This window comes from Chiloscyllium plagiosum, chromosome 1, assembly GCF_004010195.1.
Source record: "Chiloscyllium plagiosum isolate BGI_BamShark_2017 chromosome 1, ASM401019v2, whole genome shotgun sequence".
In the NCBI taxonomy this organism is placed as follows: Eukaryota; Metazoa; Chordata; class Chondrichthyes; order Orectolobiformes; family Hemiscylliidae; genus Chiloscyllium; species Chiloscyllium plagiosum.
The window spans coordinates 43,143,679-43,164,831 of NC_057710.1; the positions used below are offsets into that span (position 1 = coordinate 43,143,679).

The window sequence follows — 21,153 nt, forward strand, 5'->3', positions numbered from 1 at the left end:
TTTATTCAGAGGACAAGGGTGTCACTGGTTAGGCAACATTTATTGCCCACCCTAATTACCCAGAAAGCTGTTAAGAGTCAGTCACACTGCTGTGGATCTGGAATCACATGTAGTCCAAATCAAATAAGGATAACAATTTCCTTCCCTAAAAGACAATAGTGCACCAGATGGGTTTTTCTAACAATCGGCAATAGATTCATGGTCATCATTAGACTCTTAATTTCACATATTTATTGAATTCAAATTCCACCATCTTCTTTGGTAGGATTCAAACCTGGTTCCCCAGAACATTAGCTGGGTCTCTGGGTAAACAGTCTAGCAATATTATCACTTAGCCATTGTCTTCCTTAACACGTCTCCAGCCCTCCACATCACTAGCTGTGAAAGAAGCTGCTGTGTATGTATGTAGTTTTGAGGATTTGTTCCCCTTGTTTCAACAAGCCCAACATGTTTTCCATAATCCGTTGGGATTCTAGTCACTTTTCTTGCCCACCAGGGAAGGGAGTTTGCTTGAGGAAGTGCAACTGGGACCTCTACATTGCCATTAATTGACAACTTAAAGACCTTCATCTCTGGTGAACATGAAAATTCCAAATGGACTGACTTGCCTAGTGCCCTGATTGTTGAGATAGTGAGAAGAGATGTAGTTTCTCTTCCAACTCGCCTCATTATTTTCCCTTCTCACCACCTCATAAGAGGAAACATTACACCTACTGTTGAGGGCTTAATATCAAACTGTGATTTCTCCCAGCCATAGTACACAGTTTGTCTCTCAACTTGGCTTAACATTGAAGCCTAATTCTCAGGAAAGACCATTAAAGCATTCAAAACACGATGCAGAATGCCATTTCTTATAAAAAGTATAAGACCATTTAGCTATACAATACAAAGAAACTTAATATTAAATTCGTTGACTAATAACTGATGTTTTTTTTAATATTTGCCTTCTATTCCCATTTCATTAGAAAACAAATGGATCAAACTTTGAACATTACAAGTAACATGGAAATAATTAATAACATATTACCATAAGATTTTCACTTCACATAGCTAAGGAGGACAACCAAAGCTTGACTTTATTCAAAGGAAACATACCCAACTCTACCTTACATATGCCATTGATGCAGACGTCCCTGCTGTTTGCAGCCTCAGTGCACGATGTTCCATCAATCACTGCATCGAGCATTTTCTCAGCAAACTGTTCACCAACAGGCCGGCAATGCAGTTCACAGGGATTAGCTTAAAGATGGACAATGTGTTAGTAATCATTTATAAGAAGAAAGTGAACATTTAAATTCCTGACCTGAACATTTGTAAAGGACAAATAACAAGCAGTGGGTAAAGTACTGGCCAAATAATTTTTTCTCATTTGTCATCCCTCAGCTACTGATACTTTCTTTCTTTGTAAATGTGCTCTTGGCATTGAAGGGGCCAGGAGGAAGTACTCCTGGTGTGGTGCTGTTGAGACACTTAATGATATTTAGTTAACTTCTCCCCACACCTATCCTCTCCATAAGAAGATAGGGGCATGACCAAGGCCAAGAAAACCCAGCCAGCTACAGGTGAATTGATGAAGGGCTTTTGCCCGAAATGTCGATTTTCCTGCTCCTCGGATGCTGCCTGACCTGCTGTGCTTTTCCAGCACTACTCTGATCTAAACTGCAGGTGAATTGAGGCTACCAGCCTCATGAACTTTTTGGAAATGGTCTCACCTCCTGCAGCAGCTTTGGCTACCTAGTCCTTGGGCTGCCTCAGTTAAAACAGAAGTTGGTGGTTTGGACAGAAGAGTAATTATTGTCTACTTTACCCCTCCAGATTTAAAGGCATTAGTTGGAACATCTATCAGTGCTCCACATGCTTTAGTCCAATGTTACTTCAGCTCACTAACTACATCAACAATAACTAAAATGGGAGGAACAGTAAATAACTGATCCTTTGATCTCAACCTGTACGCTACTGCACTGAGTCTTACAAACCAACAAGTGTCACCCACAACCCCCCTCGCCCTCCCTCTCCCCCGGCTGTGCCAAGACAGATAATTTCAACTAAAAGGTGCCAAGCTCAACAGAATTGGCCTCAATGTGCCAGTGAGAGAGGAACTCCCTGAGGTTCTTGCAGAGAGAGGAGGAAAACTTCTTCAAGGCAGGCATCCTTGCAAGAAATTCGCAGTAGGATTAAAATCAACGAGGTAAAAACAATGACTGCAGATGCTGGAAACCAGATTCTGGATTCGTGGTGCTGGAAAAGCACAGCAGTTCAGGCAGCATCCGAGGAGCAGTAAAATCGACATTTGGGGCAAAAGCCCTTCATCCTGTATTCCTGATGAAGGGCTTTTGCACGAAACGTCGATTTTCCTGCTCCTCGGATGCTGCCTGAACTGTGCTTTTCCAGCACCACTAATCCAGAATCTGGTTTCCAGCATCTGCAGTCATTGTTTTTACCTCAATGTGCCAGTTAAAGATTAAAGCAAGAATTCATTAAATCTACCCTTTCATTTCACATCTTTGGGCAACTTAACGAAATATTTAGTTCAAATAAACTACGTACCAATACGATAGACCGGAGCCCATGAATAAAGTTCATTTTTGTAAAGAACCGTGTTGAACTCGCTGCATTGCATCTGACGGAATGTAGGTGTCTCCTGCAGACATGGCTTGACATTACAAATACGATATCTTTTGCGTTTTCCAGTACAGTATTTCCCACCAAATCTTGGACTAGACAGAAGAAAGGTGACCTGAATAAACACTCACTTTCCCAATAGCAGCCCTCCAGACACTAAGACTTAGCATTATATGCAACAAGCTCTATACTTGCACAGCTAACATTATCTTTCTGTCACTGAAGAAAGTACCTTGGATTAAGAACCATTTTTTAAAGTACTCGCAAGACATTTTACAATAAACTTTTCTGTTTTCTAATTTACATCAAGTGTCAGATAAAGCATTCATAACAACTTTCTGCTCACTATAGATTTTTTTTAATCACTCACTGAATGTCAACATTTTTGGCTAGGCCAACATTTATTGTCCATCCCTAATTGCTCAGAGGGCAGTTAGGAGTCAACTACATTGTTGTGGATCTGGAGTCACATGTAGGCTACACCAGATAAGGATGGCAGAATTTCTTCCCTGAAGCATATCAGTGAACCAGATAGGATTTTCTGGACAATCAAAAAAGGATTCATTATTAGACCATTAAATCCAGACTTTCTTTTGAATTCAAATGCCACCATCTACCATGACGAGATTTGGACCTAGGTCCCCAGACATTAGCAAATTGTCTGGGTTAATAGCCTAGTAATAATACCACTAGACCATTGCCTCCCCTGGACCAAGGACAGACTGTTCCCATTTTGCATTAAAGTGTTTTATCAGGGTGAAATTCATGGTGCCCAGTCTGACATCGCTCAAAGTGACTTTTCTCACTTAATCCTGTGCTTTTTACCTCATTAATTTTGCAACCAAACACTTTGATGCCCTTCTCACTAAACTGTACATCGTGAAAAGTGGAAACACTTGCCAATGCAAAAACCTTCTGGTGTTCATGCCTCTGGCTTCATAGTTACAATCCAGCCTCACACCACTTCAGCTGCTGTATACCAGGAACTGACCAGAAGTCCATGGTGGTTCACCATTACGGCACAGAAAGGCAAGCTCACATGCGCTTCACAGACGGGGCTGGTGGAATGGTTGGAGAGAAGGACTGTACTTTTTTTATTGGACAGTCACCAGATTCTGCTAGCCTAGACCAAGTGGAGCCTAAATCAATGCTACGCCCACATGCAGTGGGAAGCCCAGAAACACATAAGAAGATTAATTACCTTATACACTTACCCATGTGTAAATGATACCATTTTCTCTCCCACTTCACACTCTCAGAGCCACCACTCACTTTAACTCTGCTACTACACAAACATATTTCACTGAATCTCAGGAACTGCTAACACACTTTTGCATGCATCAAACCAACTCAATGGCTCTCACTCACCTCATCCTCTTAAAATCCTGACATTTCCTGCCCTCTGAACTTCCAACTCACTCACTGGGAATAATTCACTCCCCCTGCTGCTCACTCATCACCACCATCAGCTCCTCCATCCATTCCCATCAAACTTTACCTCTTCCTTTGTCTCATTGCAGGAAAAACTGGCCCAGAACCAGGCAAGAGGTCCAAGACTGGAAGGGGTGTGGAAGTCTTTAGGCTCCTCACTCCTTATGGGGAACAAATATATAATTAGTTGGAGAAGAGTTCAACCACTCATGTGGGGCAGGCTGACATCAACTGTCAAATAATCCAGTCAGCATCATCGTGCTGTGCCGCACAGATTCTTCCTGTGATACAGGTTTTGTTGTCCCTGCAACCCTGCTATGAAATTTCAGCCTCACACAATTCCATTGAGCTTCATTTTATTACAGTAACGTGTCCTTTTACCCTCAGAGCCCTTGACTTTTGGCATTCCTATACCTTTGATGTCCCTATGTCCTTCCCATGTTGAGGCCAGAGTGATTGTGACCTGGCAGAACCTTCATTCCAGAGCTCCCCATCCCTCCCTATTGTTTATGAAGCTGTGCCTTTCCAACTAGAATTGCCTCCTTTCACTCCCTCAGTGTCCCAGTACAATGAAGCACATACCCAGATATGAGTTGGCTGCTTCCTCCAGGACTCTATGAAGTGCACCCTAGCCGTGTCTGATCGAATCCCCAGAACTGGACAGGCCTCAGTTCTTGGGTAGATTAGACAAGACAACCTCGGCTGAACAAAACCCACATTCACCCAGGAACATGTCTCCATAGCACCCAAAACAGACTGTAATGATGCTGCTCCTTTAACAAAGTCAATCTGTCCTTATTTTCTTTCAGAGGGGTCATAAAATCAGAGGTTCCGATATGTTTCTGATGAGTTTTTTGAAAAAGTAACAAAAAGGATTGATGAAGGCAGAGCAGTGGATGTGATCTATATGGACTTCAGTAAGACATTCAACAAGGTTGTCCATGGGAGACTAGTTAGCAAGGGTAGATCTCATGGAATACTAGGAGAACTAGCCATTTGGATAAAGAACTGGCTCAAAGGTAGAAGACAAAGGTGGAGGGTTGTTTTTCAGCCTGGAGGCCTGTGACCAGTGGGAGTGCCACAAGGATTGGTGCTGGGTCCACTACTTTTTGTCATTTATATAAATGATTTGTATATGAACATAGGAGGTTTGCAGATGACACCAAAAGTGGAGGTGTAGTGGACAGTGAAGATGGTTACCTCAGATTACAACAGGATCTTAATCAGGTAGGTCAATGGGTTGAGGAGTGACAGATGGAGTTTAATTTTGATAAATGCGAGTTGCTGCAGTTTGGGAAAGCAAACCTTAGCAGGACTTATACACTTAATGGTAAGGTCCTAGGGAGTGTTGCTGAACAACGAGACCTTAGAGTGCAGCTTGCTGCTTGGAATCGCTTGTTGCAAGTTCTCAGAAGATTTTTGTGCAACCTCAGTTTGCAGCCACATAAGGTTAAAGTGTGGTCATCAGCTGCTAATACAGCACTTGCAGGATCACACTGTAGTCCAGCAATTTGTTCTCCAACAGATTATGAGAAACATTATCACACTCACTCGGAGAATGACAGTAGTTCCCGTGCAGCACAAACCTTGCTGTCCTCCCTCAGAATGGAGCAACATACATCTTCCCCCCTGTGCTGTTGCCAGGCCATGGTAATGTATATTAATAATATTTAGTGAGAGACAGGTGGGGGAACATGAAATAGAGATTCACTTGTGTTCTGACAAATAGAAACAGATTGAAATTAGACTGGTTAGATGAGGAGTTATGCATTTGTCATGGTTATCTACACACTTGATTATAAAAGTGTGCAAAACAGATCCAATTCCCTTCCTTCACTACTAGATTCCATGGTATTCAACACCTTCACTAAAATGTAGTCAATGTGTTAGAAAATAGTGAGAAGCACATGGAAATCAATGGGCTGTGTTTATCCCCAGTGTTCTCAGACTCCGAACAAATGGTCAGTGAAAAAATGAAGTGGCCACATGGACATGAGTTAAGACCCCTCAAAGTGAATACGAAGTAAAAAATTGTGTTATTCTTTCCTTGTAAAAATAAAATCAAAATTATAATTTTTGTGCAATCTTAATGCACAAAGGTCTTAAGGTCCTGGGGAGTGTTACTGAACAAAGAGATCTTGGAGTGCAGGTTCATAGTTTCTTGAAAGTGGAGTCACAGATATATAGGGTAGTGAAGAAGGCATTTGGTATGCTTGCTTTTATTGGTCAGTTGAGTATAGGAATTAGGAGGTCATATTACAGCTGTACAGGACATTGGCTAGGCCACTTTTGGAATACTGTATTCCATACTGCCACAGGAGAGATATTGTTAAATTAAAGGGTTGAGAAAAGATTTAAAAGTATATTGCCAGGATTGAAGGGCTTGAGCAATAAGGGGAGGCTGAAGAGGTCAGCACTGAAGCATAGGAGGCTGAGGACTAATCTTATAGAATTCTATAAAATCATTAAGGGCATGGATAGGGTGAATAGTCAAGTTCTTTACCCCTTGGTAGGAGAGCCCAAAACTAGAGACTTTTTCCCATGGCAGAAATGTCTATAATGAGGGGGCAAAATTTAAGGTGATTGAAGGAAAGTTTAGGAGATATGTCAGAGGTCAGTTCTGTATATAGAGTGGTGGGTGCATGGAATGCACTTCCAGCAGTGATAGTTGAGTCCGAGATACATTAAGGACATTTAAGCGACTCTTAGATAGGCACAAGGAAGATAGTATAATGAAGGGTATGTAGGTTAGTCTGATCACAGTGGAGTATAAAAGGTCAGCACAACATCGAGGACTGAAGAGCCTGTACTGTTCTATGTTCTATGTTAGAGGGCATAGGTTTAAGGTAAGAGGGGACCTGCGGGACTTTTTTACACATAGCATAATGCATGTATGAATGAGCTGCCAGAGCAAGTCGTGGAGGCTGGTATGACCACATATTTAAAAGGAATCTGGATGGATACATGCATAGGAAGGGTTCAGATGGATATGGGCCAAATGCTGGCAAATGGGACTAGATTAATTTAGGATGTCTGGTCAGCATGCTTGAGTTGGACCAAAGGGTCTGTTTCCGTGCTGCACATCTCTTTGACTCTATGACTATGACTTTATGACACTATGTATCAGATTGTTATCGCTAATAGTGATTTGGTATGATGACAGTATCATGGACATGGACATGACAGCATCTGCGACACGTAGGTTGGTGTGGATGAGGTCAAGTCAATACTGCCCTCATGTTATTTCCCTGACCACTTGCCACACACCAGTCTAGCAGTGAAGGATTCTTGGATGACAAGAGAAGAGGAGCTTCTCATTCAAGAGGAAGAAGGAAGCTTACTTAAGATTGAGGTAGCAAGGCTCTGGCACAAATTTAAAGGATTACAGGGTAGCTACGAAATAACTCAAAAAGGCACTGAGGAGAACTAGGAGGGGACATGCAAAAGCCTTGATGGTAAGTATTAAGGAAAACCCAAAAACATTCTACACTTACATAAGGAATAAGAGAATGATCAGAGAGTGGTTTGGGCTGATTGGGATAGTGGAGGGAACGTGTGCCTGGAGTCTGAAGAGGTAGGGGAGGCCCTAAATGAGTTTTTTTCTTCAGTATTCATTAGAGAGAGGGACCTTGTTGATAGTGAGAACACTGTGAATCACGTTAATAGGCTTGAACAGATTGATATTAAGAAAGTGGATATGCTGGAAATTTGGGGAAGGATCAAGATAGATAAGTCCCCAGGGCCGGACCAGATATATCCAAGGTTACTACGGGAAATGAGAATAAGATTACTGCACCTCTGGCAATGATCTTTGCATCCTCACTCTCTACGGGAATAGAAGTGGATGATTTGAGGGAGGTGAATGTTGTTCCTGTGTTCAAGAAAGGGAATAGGGAAATTCCTAGGAATTACGTCTGTGGTAAGCAAGGTACTGGAAAAGGTTCTGAGAGATAGGATTTATGACTATTTGGAAAAATATAGTTTAAAGATAGTCAGCATGGCTTTGTGACAGGCAGCATCCGAGGAGCAAGAGAATCGATGTTTCGGGCATAAGCCCTTCTTCAGGAATGAGGCTGGTGTGGGGGGGAGGGGAAATGAGGAAGCTGGAGAAATCTACATTCATCCTGTGTGTTTGGAGGGTTCCTAGGCGGAAGATGAGGCGCTCTTCCTTCAGGCGTCGTATGGCCAGGGTCTGGCGATGGAGGAGGCCAAGGACCTGCATGTCCTTGGCGGAGTGGGAGGGGGAGTTAAAGTGTTCAGCCACGGGGCGGTTGGGTTGGTTGGTGCAGGTGTCCCAGAGGTATTCCCTGAAACGTTCCGCAAGTAGGCGGCCTGTCTCCACAAAAGCTGCGCTTTTCCAGCACCACACTTTTCAACTCTGGTCTCCAGCATCTGCAGTCCTTACTTTCTCCCTTTGTGACAGGCAGGTCATGCCTCACAAGCCTTATTGTGTTCTTTGAGGATGTGACAAGACAAGTTAACGAAGGACGAGCAGTGAATGTGGTGTATTTGGATTTCAGTGAGGCATTTGATAAGATTCCCCATGGTAGGCTCATTCAGAAAGTTAGGAGGTATAGGATACAGGGAAATTTGGCTGTCAGGATCCAGAATTGGCTGGCCCTTAGAAGACAGTGAGTGGTAGTGGACAGAAAGTATTCCGCCTGGAGGTCGGTGACCAGTGGTGCCCATAGGGATCTGTTATTAGGCTTCTGTTCTTTGTAGTTTTTATAAAAGACTTGGATGAAGAAGTGGAAGGGTGGGTTAGTAAGTTTGCTAAAGACACAAAGGTCAGTGGTGTTGTAGATAGTGTTGAGGGCTGTTACAGGCTACAATAAGACATTGACAGGATGCAGAGCTGGACTGAGAACTGGCAGATAGAATCAACCTGGATAATTGCGAAGTGATTCATTTTGGTATGTCAAATTTGAATGCTAAATACAGGATTAAAAACAGGATTCTTGGAAGGTGGAGGAACAACGGAATCTTGAGGTCCACATACATAGGTCTCTCAAATTTGACACCCAAGTTGATAGGGTTGCTCACAAGGCGTGTGCTGTTTCGGCTTTCATTAGTAGGGGGATTGAGTTTAAGAGCAACGAGGTTTTGCTGCACTCTGTAAAACCCTGGTTAGACTACACTTGGAATTTAGTGTCCATTCTGGTCACCTCATTATAGGAAGGATGTAGATGCTTTAGAGAGGGTGCAGAGGAGATTTATCAGGGTGCTGCCTGGATTGGAGAGCTAGTCTTATGAAGACAGATTGAGTGAATTAGGGCTTTTCACAGTGGAGAGAAGAAGGAAGAAAGGTGACTTGATCGCTGTATACAAGGTAATGAGAGGCATAGATAGGGTAGGTAGCCAGAGACTTTTTTCCAGGGCAAAAATGGCTGTCAGGAGGGGTCATAATTTTAAGGTGGTTGGAGGAAGATAAAGGGGAGATATCACAAGAAGGTTCATTATGCAGAGAGTGGTAGGTGCATGGAATGCACTCCCAGCAGTTGTAGTAGAGTCAGAGACATTAGGGACATTTGAGCGACTGTTGGTCAAGCACATGGGCGGCAGTAAAGTAAGGGGTGTATAGATTAGGTTGATCTTACATTAAGATAAGTGCTCGGCACAATATTGTGGACCAAAGGGTCTGTACTGTGATGTACTGTTCTATATTTTATGTGCTATGTTCTATGATGTCCTTCAGGACTTGGGTAGGACACTCACTAATGGCTTTACTGAGTGTTGAAGTACTCCTTCAGACTACATTTTCTGTCCTTGTCACCCTCAGTGCTTCCTCTAATGAAATTCAACATGGCGGGATGGCTCATTTGAGTAAACATTTAAGAACCTGTCATGTTGTTGGGGATCTGGAGTCACATGTAGATTGAACCAACTGGGGACAGCAGATTTATTTTCTCAAGTTATTAGTGAATCAGATGGTTTTCTATGACAATCAATGATGGTTTCATGATCACAGTTATTGAGGCAAGCTTTTAATTTCAAATTTATTAATTTAATCTAACCATTCCTAGATGTCACAGTAGAGCGAACAGCGAATGGGCACTTCAAACCAGTATCGAAGGGAAAGCAACACGTACGGACCAAATATTGAAATGTAGAAGCAATCATCCCAACATCCACAAATGAAGCTGTATCAAAACATTATTTCAATGAGCCACCACACACTGCAGCACAGAGGAACTATGCAGAGTAGAGGAAAATCACCTATACAGTGTATTCAAAAACAGTGGGTACCCAATAAAAACAGTCCACCAATTTCTCAGCAGCAAACCCAAACAAGCAGACAAGAGCAGAAACCCTAGCCACTCTCCCCTATATCAAAGACATCTCGGAAATAACTGCCAGACTACCCAGACCCCTTGGCATCATGACAGCCCACAAACCCACCAACACACTAAAACAGCAGCTAATGAACATGAAAGACCCTATACAGACAACAAGCAAAACTAACGTAATTTACAAAATACCATGCAAGAACTGTAACAAAAACTACACTGGAAAAACAGGCAGAAAACTAGCCACCAAGATACATGAACATCAACTAGCCACAAAATTACATGATCCTCTCTCACGAATATCCTTATGTACAGATAAGGAAGGAAAGCACTTCAACTGGGATAACAGATCCATCCCAGAGCAAGCCAAACAGAGACAGGCATGAGAATTCCTAGAAGCATGGCATTCCAACCGGAACTCTATTAACAAACACATTGATTTGGATCCTATTTACCACCCCCTGAGAAAAAGAATAGAAATGATATCATCACAGGAAATGACAAAGAAACCCAAACATATAAATAGAAAGTAGGAGTCATCAGCAGTGCTTCATCCGGAGGCTCACTGAAGAGGTTACCTAGTATGGTGACAAAATGTCTGAAAATGAGCCTTCCAGCTCAGCGAGCAAACTTACATCCAGAACCTCAACTTGAACTACAAATCTTATCAAAACTCATTTAATCTAACTCCACTAGCTGCAATGGTGGGATTTGAACCCAAGACTGTAGATTTCTGGTTTGCTAGTCAACAAGGACTGTTTTATTCCAGTGACATCACCACCATGACACCATTTGTAACAAGGGTGCTTAGGAACAGGATATATTAGATCGAAGGTTGTGGCAATATAAATGATCAGGGTAAAAGCAGAGCTTCATATCTACAGGCTATTCCCCAATGGGAGTTCTCAGATGATATAAACTTCTCAAGCATTTAATTAACTCAGAGGGATATATCATTTTTGCAACATGCAGATAAAAGCTGTAAACAAGTTAATCATGTATTAGATTCTCAGGCTGATGGCTCTAAAGAAAAGTACATAGCCTAGCAGAATGGGGTGAAAGAGTTGAGAGAAAAAAAGTGCAAGAATTGATAGCAAGTCCAGAAGTTATTCTCAGATTAGAAAACATTCATATAATGGGGTAAAACCTTCAATAGTGCCATAGAATTGATTATCTATAGCAGTAGTAATAACATAAAAGTCAAAGTAGAGAGTGTGAGTTTGAATAGGTTAACTGATGTAATAAAGGTCATAGAATTGCCTTGTATGCTTTGACCTGCTTTGAAGTTGCAATGATGTTGCAACATTCAGTAAGCACGTCCTTAGTGAATTAGAAATATTTCTGACACAAAACAAAATTTAATGACTTCTCATGCGGGAGTTTGGTGACAGGTCAAGGGGTAATACCATTGGTGGGTAGAGACCATGCCATATTTCCACCTCACTCAGCTTACACCTATTTAAGAGCCCCATCGTGTAACCAATGCTATCTGCCCAGTGGTGGACTCACTATGCAAATCTGAAAAGCAAGTCTAGCACTGGCTTCTCGCAAGGCCCCTCATCCACAGATGACTGATCAAGGAGGCACACTGAAACCCATCTTATCCTTGCAAGTTCCCTTTGTCAGAGTTGGAGAGGTGAGGAAGGAGGTTGAATCATTCTCACAGGTATTTCAGCCAACTTAGTGCAAATACAATATGAGAAGCCACACTTCATGCACTGCTACTGCTGACATTTTAGATATCACACAGAAAGATCAGTGACCCAGCATATTATGGGCAGTAAAATTATGGTCAGAATATGATGCAGTAAAACTAGTACATTCAAATTTCAGGCTAACTATTTGCACACTCTCATTAAACCTTCAATTACAGCATACAGCCAACAGGACCCTGAGGACTTCCCTGCGCTCACTATTGGCTTGTGCAACTCTGTTGAATGAGAAATAGGTTGTCATTGGGTTATTCTTCCATTCTGTGGAAAATAGAAGTTATAATGACTAACATCATGAAGGTATGACCAGAGCCCCAGTGATGCCTAAGATATGCCTGCTGCCACATTAGCCTCAAAGGTTATTTAATTGTATTCAGCATTGACATCTGAAAATGTTAATGATGTCCTCATTCTTTCTTTGAGGATCTTTTAGTAAATTTGATGATTGTTGAGCTCAGTTTCCTGGTTCCTGGGCCTTGAAGTAACTATTTTTCTGTTAAACTTACTTTCAAATGGAACGGAGAGGGGCAACGCTTTGACTCCAAGCTGCTGCAAGCCCATAATTAACTTAACACCCCTCCCACCAGCCCCAAACCATACAGTCTATCCGACAGAGGTATTGAACACAAATTCATCCCGGTCAAGCTGGCAAGCTTTTAGTGGCCACCCTGGGAGCATTTTGCAGATGTGCCTGAAATCCAATTTTTGTTGAGCCTCAGGGTCTGTGACTTCTGAGACACACTTGCAGCTGGCCATCAGTGTCAGGCAAAAAATGAGCAAAAACAAATTTGCAAACAGTTGTGTTTTATTTTATGTCCAATCCATTCTCCAGCTCAACTTTAATTTTTTTCTCAGAAACTGATCAAATGAAACAGTATGCATGGTTAATTATTCAGTCTCCCAATTATATCATATACTCACACTGGATTGCTACAATGCCTCTCTGCTGCTTGAACTCCTGCTCCACACGTACGTGTACAATGTGACCAGGAACCCCATGTGCTCCAATCTCCATTCACAGCTTCTGGACGGTTTCCAACTGTCACACACTCACCATTAAAACACCACTGAAATGTAAAATGATTTGCCTTGTTACAACAAGATCAGGTAAATGCCTGTATTACAGTACCCCATAGAACTGGATCATGCACTGAACTAGACTCTGACCATAGATTCTGAAAGATTCCAGAAATTAAGTACAGATACAGTCCAGACATCAGGAAGTGGTTTTCGACAGTGTGATAACTTAAAACAAATGATATGAGACAGCAGTCTCCAATGGAAATAAGCCATAAGATGTAAAACAGTTTAATAACTTGCTATACTGTTGCATTTTGCACTATCAGTTTCCAGATGAAATGATTTTATATCACAGATAACTTGCAAGCAGTATTGTTAAGTTCACAGGATTTGGCATTGGAATATTGCCTGCTGGGGACAGCTTCCAACAGAGCTTGCCTTGAATTTTATTGTCTGTGACACTTTTGTGGTTATGTGTATACCATGTGAGGGTAATTGTGAAGGGATACAAAATATAAAGACAGCTGATACAAGTCCTGTGGTTTTACATTTGGCTGCTCACTCCAAGAAGTGCTGAAGTGTGTCCATTGAGATCTCATCTGAGTGAGGACTTTATTGTCAATGACAATATCAGCATGTGTCCCTGCCACAGCTCATCACTCCTGAAACTTCTAAGTGTGCTTTTGTTACCTCCTACCTGTCAATTATTCTCATATTCTCCTGGCTGCTTGCCCACCCATCATACTCCCTGAACAGCAGCTTATTGATTCCTGAGTACTATTAACAATGTACAAGGTGAGCCAAGCATCAGCTCCTGTTAAACCTTCCGAACATCATTGCAACCACTTCATTAACTGTCCAGATCCTTTGGGTATATTGATAAACTACTAGTTAACCAGATCAACATTGCATGTTTCTGGCAAGCAGCCTTCAAAGCCAATTTTCATCAGCAAAGCCTCAAATAACAAATCAAAACTGAAAGAACTGCAGATGCCATAAATCAGAAACAAAAACAAAAATTGCTAGAAAAGTTCAGTAGATCTGGCAGCATCTGTGGAGAGAGATCAGAATTTCGGGGTCAAGTTCTGAGGAGGGGTCACTTTTTTTGTTCCTCAAATAATAAAGCAGTTCTTTTTAAATCCAAAATGCAGCAAGACCTGGATAACGTTTAAGCTTGGACTATGGAGTGGCATGTTGGCTCAGTGGTTTGCACAGCTGCCTGACAGTATGAGGGGCCTAGGATCGGTTCCACCCTTGGGAGACTGTCCGTGTGGAGTTTGCACATTCTTCTAGTGTCTGCGTGGGTTTCCTCCGGGCGCTCCGGTTTCCTCCCACAATCCAATCTTGTGCAGGTTAGGTAAATTGCCCATAGTGTTCAGGGATGTGTGGGTTAGGTGCATTAGTCAGGGGTAACTGTCGAGTAGTAGGGGATTGAGTCTGGGTAGGTTACTCTTTGGAGGGTTGGTGTGGACTTTTTGGGCCGAAGGGCCTGTTTCCACACTATTGGGATTCTATATCCATAAAAAAAAATCACCTGTCATAACTGCCAGGCAATTACCATCTTTAACAACAGAGAATCTAAATATTTAGAGATGAGCACTTAATGATCACAATGCTCAAATTCTGTGAATGAATTAAATAAAATCTACCAAAAATATTTCACTTAAAACTTTTTAGATTCTAGTCTTACATATGAATTAAGACAGAATAGGCCATTCAATTTTTTCAGCCTGATCCGCCATTCTATAAAATTATGGTTGATCTGAGTGCACCCTCAAATCAGCATTTCTGCCTATCTTTGATAACCTTTCATCCCCTTGCTTTAAAGAATCTATCCACCACATTCATGACCTTCTGTGAGAGAAAACAAAATCATCTAATCTCTGTTTCAACTGATGATTAAACAGTGACTTCTGGTTCTAGATTCTCCCTCAACAAGAAACATCCTTTTCATATCAACTCTGTTAAAACCCACTTTCGGATCTTTTTTGTTTCAAGCTAGTTGCCATTTGGTTAATAAGGCAGCAGGTGAGCTGGAGGAAAATTGTTATCAATGATTAATATTATTCAAATCATCTCAAATTTTAGCTCTGAACATGTCTGGAAATTCTTTGTTTCACTCTATTATAGTTCCCACTTAGTGGTTAGTTTTCTCAACGTAATGGGTGACGATTGCTCAGCTGAATGCTCCCCATCAAACGGCTGAGGCAACTGTGCTACAATCTGCATTAGTGAATGACATGCAATGACAGCTTCATTCAGAGAAAGCTCCCATCCCCCATCGAAAGTGGGCATATGAGCAAAGAATGGGAGAATGACTGGTACCTGTGGAAGTTCACACCAGCCAAGTTCAATGCTTCTAAGAGAGTAAGAGAGAAAGATAAGTTTGGAAATATTTGTGCATGCTGGACTTTGTTCTTGCATATCCTATTTTAACAGAAACCAATGATGTATGGCTATTGTGATAATACTATGACTTTAAGAGGTGTATTTTGTCCTGTCCTTTTTTTTTTAAGAGAGGTTTGAGCATTAGGTTAAGAGCTGTCTCCTTCAATTTAATAAAATAAACAGCTTGTGAAGCTTTGGGATTTTGTTTGAGAAATTAGAACAATAGAAGCAGCATCACTGGGTGTAGTCAGACCCCCACCAAACCAGGGTTTTTGAAGCTGCTCCATCTTTCTCTCCATTACAGCGAAAAGCTTCAGTTCTCTTCCTGCTGCCAGAATCACATGTGAGGCCATCTGTTTTCTGGCTTTGCCTTTGCCAACAGTCTATTTATAGAATGTTATTTTTTTGGAACAGTTGCTGTTTGGTAGTTAGATAATCTAATATTCTGTTAAGTTTTCTAACAGAGTTAAAGTTCTACCAATTCTTCTTTCTTTTGTTATATTTTAATTGGGAGAAGAATAAATTTGTTTTGCTTGAAGCCGAGTAATGGACCAATCAAATTACATCTGGAACACAGCACCTTACACTTGCCTTTAACTAAGGTTAAAGTCAGGGTCTAAACTAACCCCTTGATATAATTGCAGGGGGTATGGTTTAATCCATGTTACTATCCTGTTCCTTTATTGTCAAATATAGAGGATTTGGACATCTATTGAGTTCATGCACAACATATCAGAAGTTATGTTTATTTAGAAATACTTACAGATTTACTTTATGGGGACATGGCTAGAGATAAGTAACCTTTTTTTGGTGTGTAAGAAAAGTAAAACAAAGTCATTACTTTGTTGTTGTTTTGCTGTAGAAATATTATTGGAACTCCTAAAGGATTACTGAGTTGTGTAGGAATTGATAATGTTTTGAAGCAGTCAACAGCTAAAGCTGAGCAACATTCTTCACTGCATCCAACATCTTGAAGTATTTATGACTAAATTAGGGAGCTGTCAGATTCTAATTTAGGTGCAGGCATAAATGATACTTGTACTAACGTTTTCTGAAACAAAATGGCATCTTTCCAAAAATAAATTGAAATATCTGCAGTTTTACTCTTTGAAATGCAGCCAAGAAAATTCAAACCACAAGGTAAGCATATAAGGGCTGATTTTTCAAACTCATGCCACTCACTCACTAAATTTAATGCACAAGCAACCACAGGAAATGCGCCCATTCTTTCCCTTAATACCTGGACTGGCAGAACAGGCTCAAAAAATGATGGCCATCATATTGACTGCATTTGGGAACAACATACAGTGTAGGGGGATATTATTCTGATTCCTCCGTCCCAAGTATTCAGGAGCCTGGCTACATTACTAGTACAAGGGCAGAATTACACATTGTGATTGGGGAGGAGGTAGAATTTCCCTGAGAACAGAGAACCTCAAGACCTCAATGGGATTATAAATCTTCACCTTCACTCAGTATCTTTTGTTAGCATTTACAAGAACAGGGATCATAATTGGATGAGGACAACTCTGCTGTGCTACTCCTCATCACGGTCTCCTCAATGATGAGTATGTTTGCAGATGATAGGTGGGATTTTGATGTGTGGTGATGTGATTTCCCCCTTCTGCTCCTCCCCGAGTTACAAAAAGCCTGTTGACTTGTGAAAAATGATAACTTTGAGTGAGAAAATTGGCTTTTGTACCTCAACATGGGCCGAGAGAGGAAGGAATAACAGTTACAAGAGGATATTTATGAGCTTTAGACAGAAACTACTTGAGATCTTATGAAACAAAAGGGCAGCAAGAGATTAAGAGTATAAAATGAGAAGAGTAAGTGTCAAAGAGATGTACAGTACAGAAACAGAACCTTCAGTCCAACTCATCCAGGCTGACCAAATACCCTAAATTAATCTAATCCCACTTGCCAGCACTTGGCACATATCCCTATAAATCTTTCCTATTCATATACCCATCCAGATGTCTTTTAAAAGCTGTAATTGTATCAGTCTCTAGCACTTCCTCTGGCAGCTCATTCCATACACCCTCCGGGTGAAAGTTTGTTCCTTGTATATCTTTTCCCTCTAACCGTAAACCTATGCCCTCTAGTTTTTGACTCCTCTGCCCTGGAAAAAGACTTTGTCTATTTACCCTACCTATGCTCCTCATGATTTTATAAACCTCTATAAGGTCACCCATCAGTCCCGATGCTCCAAGGCAAACAGCCCCAGTCTATTCAGCCTCTCCCTGTAGCTCAAACACTCCAAAGGTGGCAACATTCTTGTAAATATTTTCTGTACACTTTCAAATTTAACCACATCTCTCCCGTGTGGGAGACCAGAACTGAATGTAGTATTCCAAAAGTAGCTTAACCAACGTCCTGAATAGCCACAACCTGCTGCTCCTACCCCAACCAATGCATCTCCTCAGATCTCGACACTGTCCTGCCCCCTTCATCCAGGAATTCCCCACATACATTCGGGACACCATCCACACCTTCCACCTCCTCCATGACTTTCATTTCCCCGGTCCCCAAAGCCTCATCTTTACCATGGACATCCAGTCCCTGTACATGTCTATCTCCCATGGCTAAGGGCTCTAAGTTTTCCGTTTCTTCCTCTCCTACCAACCCAACCAGTCCCCCTCTACTGATACACTAATTCAATGAGCGGAACTGGTCCTCACCCTCAACAACATCACCTTCAAATAATCCCACTTCCTACAGATCAAAGGGGTAGTCATGGGCACCCGCATGGGCCCCAGCTATGCCTGCCTCTTTGCAGGATATGTGGAACAATCTATCTTCCGTAGTTACACTGGCACCATCGCCCGCCTTTTCGTCCACTACATCGATTACTGTATTGGCGCCACTTCATGCTCCCACGAGGAGATTGAACAGTTCATCAAATTCACAAACACTTTCAACTCTGACATTGGGTTCACCTGGACCATCTCGGACACCTCCCTCCCCTTCCCGGACCTCTCCATCTTCATTTTCAACAAAACATGGACATCTATTTCAAACCCACTGACTCCCACAGCTACCTGGACTACACTCCGCCCCAGGTACAAATGCTATCTCTTATTCTCAATTCCTCTACTTCTGCCATATCTGTTCCCAGGAGGAGCAATTCCATTCTAGGACATCCCAGATGGCCTCCTACTTCCTGGATCACATTTCCCTTTCTATGTGATCGACAATGCCCTCGAGCTCATTTCCTCCACTTCCCGCACCTCCGTCCTTGAACCCTCCCCCTCTAATTGCAACAAGGATAGAACCCCTCCGGTCTTCACTTTTCACCCCATTCAACTCCAGATACAATGCATTATCCTCTGCCATTTCTGCCACCTACAATCAGATCCCACTACCAGAGATGTGTTTGCCTCCCCACCATGACTAGCATTCCGCAGAGACCATTCCCTCCATGACTCTCCTGTTAGGTCCATCCACCTTCCACAAACAGTACTTTCCCTTGCCGCTGCAAGAGGTATAAAGCTTGCGCCCATACCTCCCTCCATCCAAGGCGCCAAAGGATCTTTTCAGATCCGGCAGAGATTCTCCTACACCTCCACCCACCTCATCTACTGTGTCCATTGCTCTTGATGTCGTCTCCTCTGCATCGGGGTGACAGAACACCAACTAGCAGAGAATTTCAGGGAACATCTCTGGAACACAAACACACAACAGCCCCACTAACCTGTGGCTGACCACTTAAACTCCTCTCCTACTCCTCCAAGGACATGCAAGTCCTGTGCCTCCTCCACTGCCAAATCCAAGTCACCTGACGGAGTTCTCATCTTCCACCTTGGGGCCCTTCAATCACGCGGCAGCAACATCGACTTCACTAATTTCCGAATCTCCCCACCCCCTACCTCATCCCAGATTCAACCTTCCCAACTCGGCACCGTCCTCTTGACCTGTCCTACCTGTCCATCTTCCTTTCCACCTCTCCGCTCCGACCTGTCACAACCACTACCTACATCTACCTATCATCTTCCCAGCTACCTTCCAAACAATCCCACCCCAACCTCCTATTTATCTCTCAGTCCCCTCTCCAAGCACCTCCCCTACCCCACATTTCTGATGAAGGACATGCCCGAAACATTGACTCTCCTGCTCCTCGGATGCTGCCTGACCTACTATGCTTTCCCAGTGCCACACTGTTCGACCTTGACTCTCCAGCATCTGCAGTCTTCACTTTCTCTCATCCTAACTCCAATACTCAATTAATTAGGAGTCCATTTGGCTCTTCAAATGTACTCCAATATTCGAAAAAAATCATGGCTGATCTCATTGTGGCCTCAATTCTATTTTCCTCTGAGTCACTTCCATCTCCCTTGAGAATCAATTAGGTTCTAGGAGGGGGAGGATGTCAAACACACAGCAAAGCAAGAAATCATTTTGTTCCAGAACCCTAGATATGTGAACCTAGTGTCATTGCGGGTAGATAAAGATACAGAGAATACAAAAGGATTCCTGCTATATTTTTCAATGTGCAGTAGAGTCTCATAATAATGGTCGCCATCTACAATGGGATTTGCACAACATCAGTACTTGAAGCTTCTTATTATGATTGTAAAGCACAAGTATATTTTGGAGCTAGCATTCTGATGAAAGCAAAAAGAAATTGCGAAAGCAACAATTAAAAAACTGTGACTAGAGTGGATGTGTGAGTGAGAATCATATTTATTCACCAACTAATGTACTAGCACTTGTAGAAGAATCTAGAAGGGTTATTGAAGTGATGACAATGAAATATTTTGAGGACAAATTGAATGGGCATTTGAGCAAAATAAACTGACACAACAATCGGGTACAAGCAGAGGGATGGAAATGAGTAGATTTCTCTACAGAGGGGCAACATGGATTGGATGGGCTGAATAGCTTCCCTCTGTGTTATAATGATTCCATGGACCATTTACAGTGCAGTGTTAGAAGAACACAACTTCTCCACTTCTGCAGCTTGTGAACTGCACACTTGATTCACATTTGTGTGATTTTGCCTGGGATTTTTTTTTCATATTTAGATATGGTTTGGGCTTGCAGTGCAGTTTGAGAGTGCTGAAGTAGTGGGGCTTTTAAAATTGATAAAGCTTGACTCTGGAAAAAGCACAGCAGGTCAGGCAGCATCTGAGAAGCAACAGCGTCGGCGTTTTGGGCATAATCCTTCTTCAGGACAGGTTAAAATGCCTACCACATTTTTACAGCCGAGTTTCAATATTGCTTAAAAGCCCTCTAAACCTCAACACTCACTTTCCTCTCTACTCCATGTCATCATGCATTCCCTTAAATTCCCCATGCATCTCACATTACACATATCACTCCATGCCCTCCATGCCCACCATGCCTCCTCATCACCACTCACCCAGTATTCACTCCCTACAGTACTCAGAAATCATGCAATAGCAATGGGAATTATTTTAGCTGCCTGTGTGTAAACAGAAACTAAATCTATGACATGGTAATAAATCTGACTGACAACCTGCAAAATAACTTCTCCATTAAGTTAAAAAAGCCATTAAGTTGTGTAAACAAATAATCATGTACTCCAAAACTACATTAAAGACAGAGTATGCTATCACAACCTCATAAAATTGCCATTCATTCCTGTGACTACGTGTATTAACGGATCTGGATTATTTATGGAACTCAGCTAACCACATATAACACCTGCAGCTGGAAAGACAAGTACAAAA

General features: G+C 42.0%; 1 protein-coding gene across 1 annotated transcript in view; it reads right to left on the reverse strand.

Annotated features, from left to right (window-relative positions):
• Positions 1-21,153, reverse strand: part of LOC122542599 (A disintegrin and metalloproteinase with thrombospondin motifs 12-like) — a 565,140-nt gene that overhangs the window by 230,801 nt on the left and 313,186 nt on the right. Inside the window, exons 11-13 of the mRNA XM_043680588.1 lie at positions 12,974-13,119; positions 2,548-2,717; positions 1,106-1,239 (exon numbers count right to left, since the gene is read on the reverse strand). Coding sequence (XP_043536523.1) covers positions 1,106-1,239; positions 2,548-2,717; positions 12,974-13,119 — 450 coding nt within the window. The remainder of the gene's footprint in view (positions 1-1,105; positions 1,240-2,547; positions 2,718-12,973; positions 13,120-21,153) is intronic.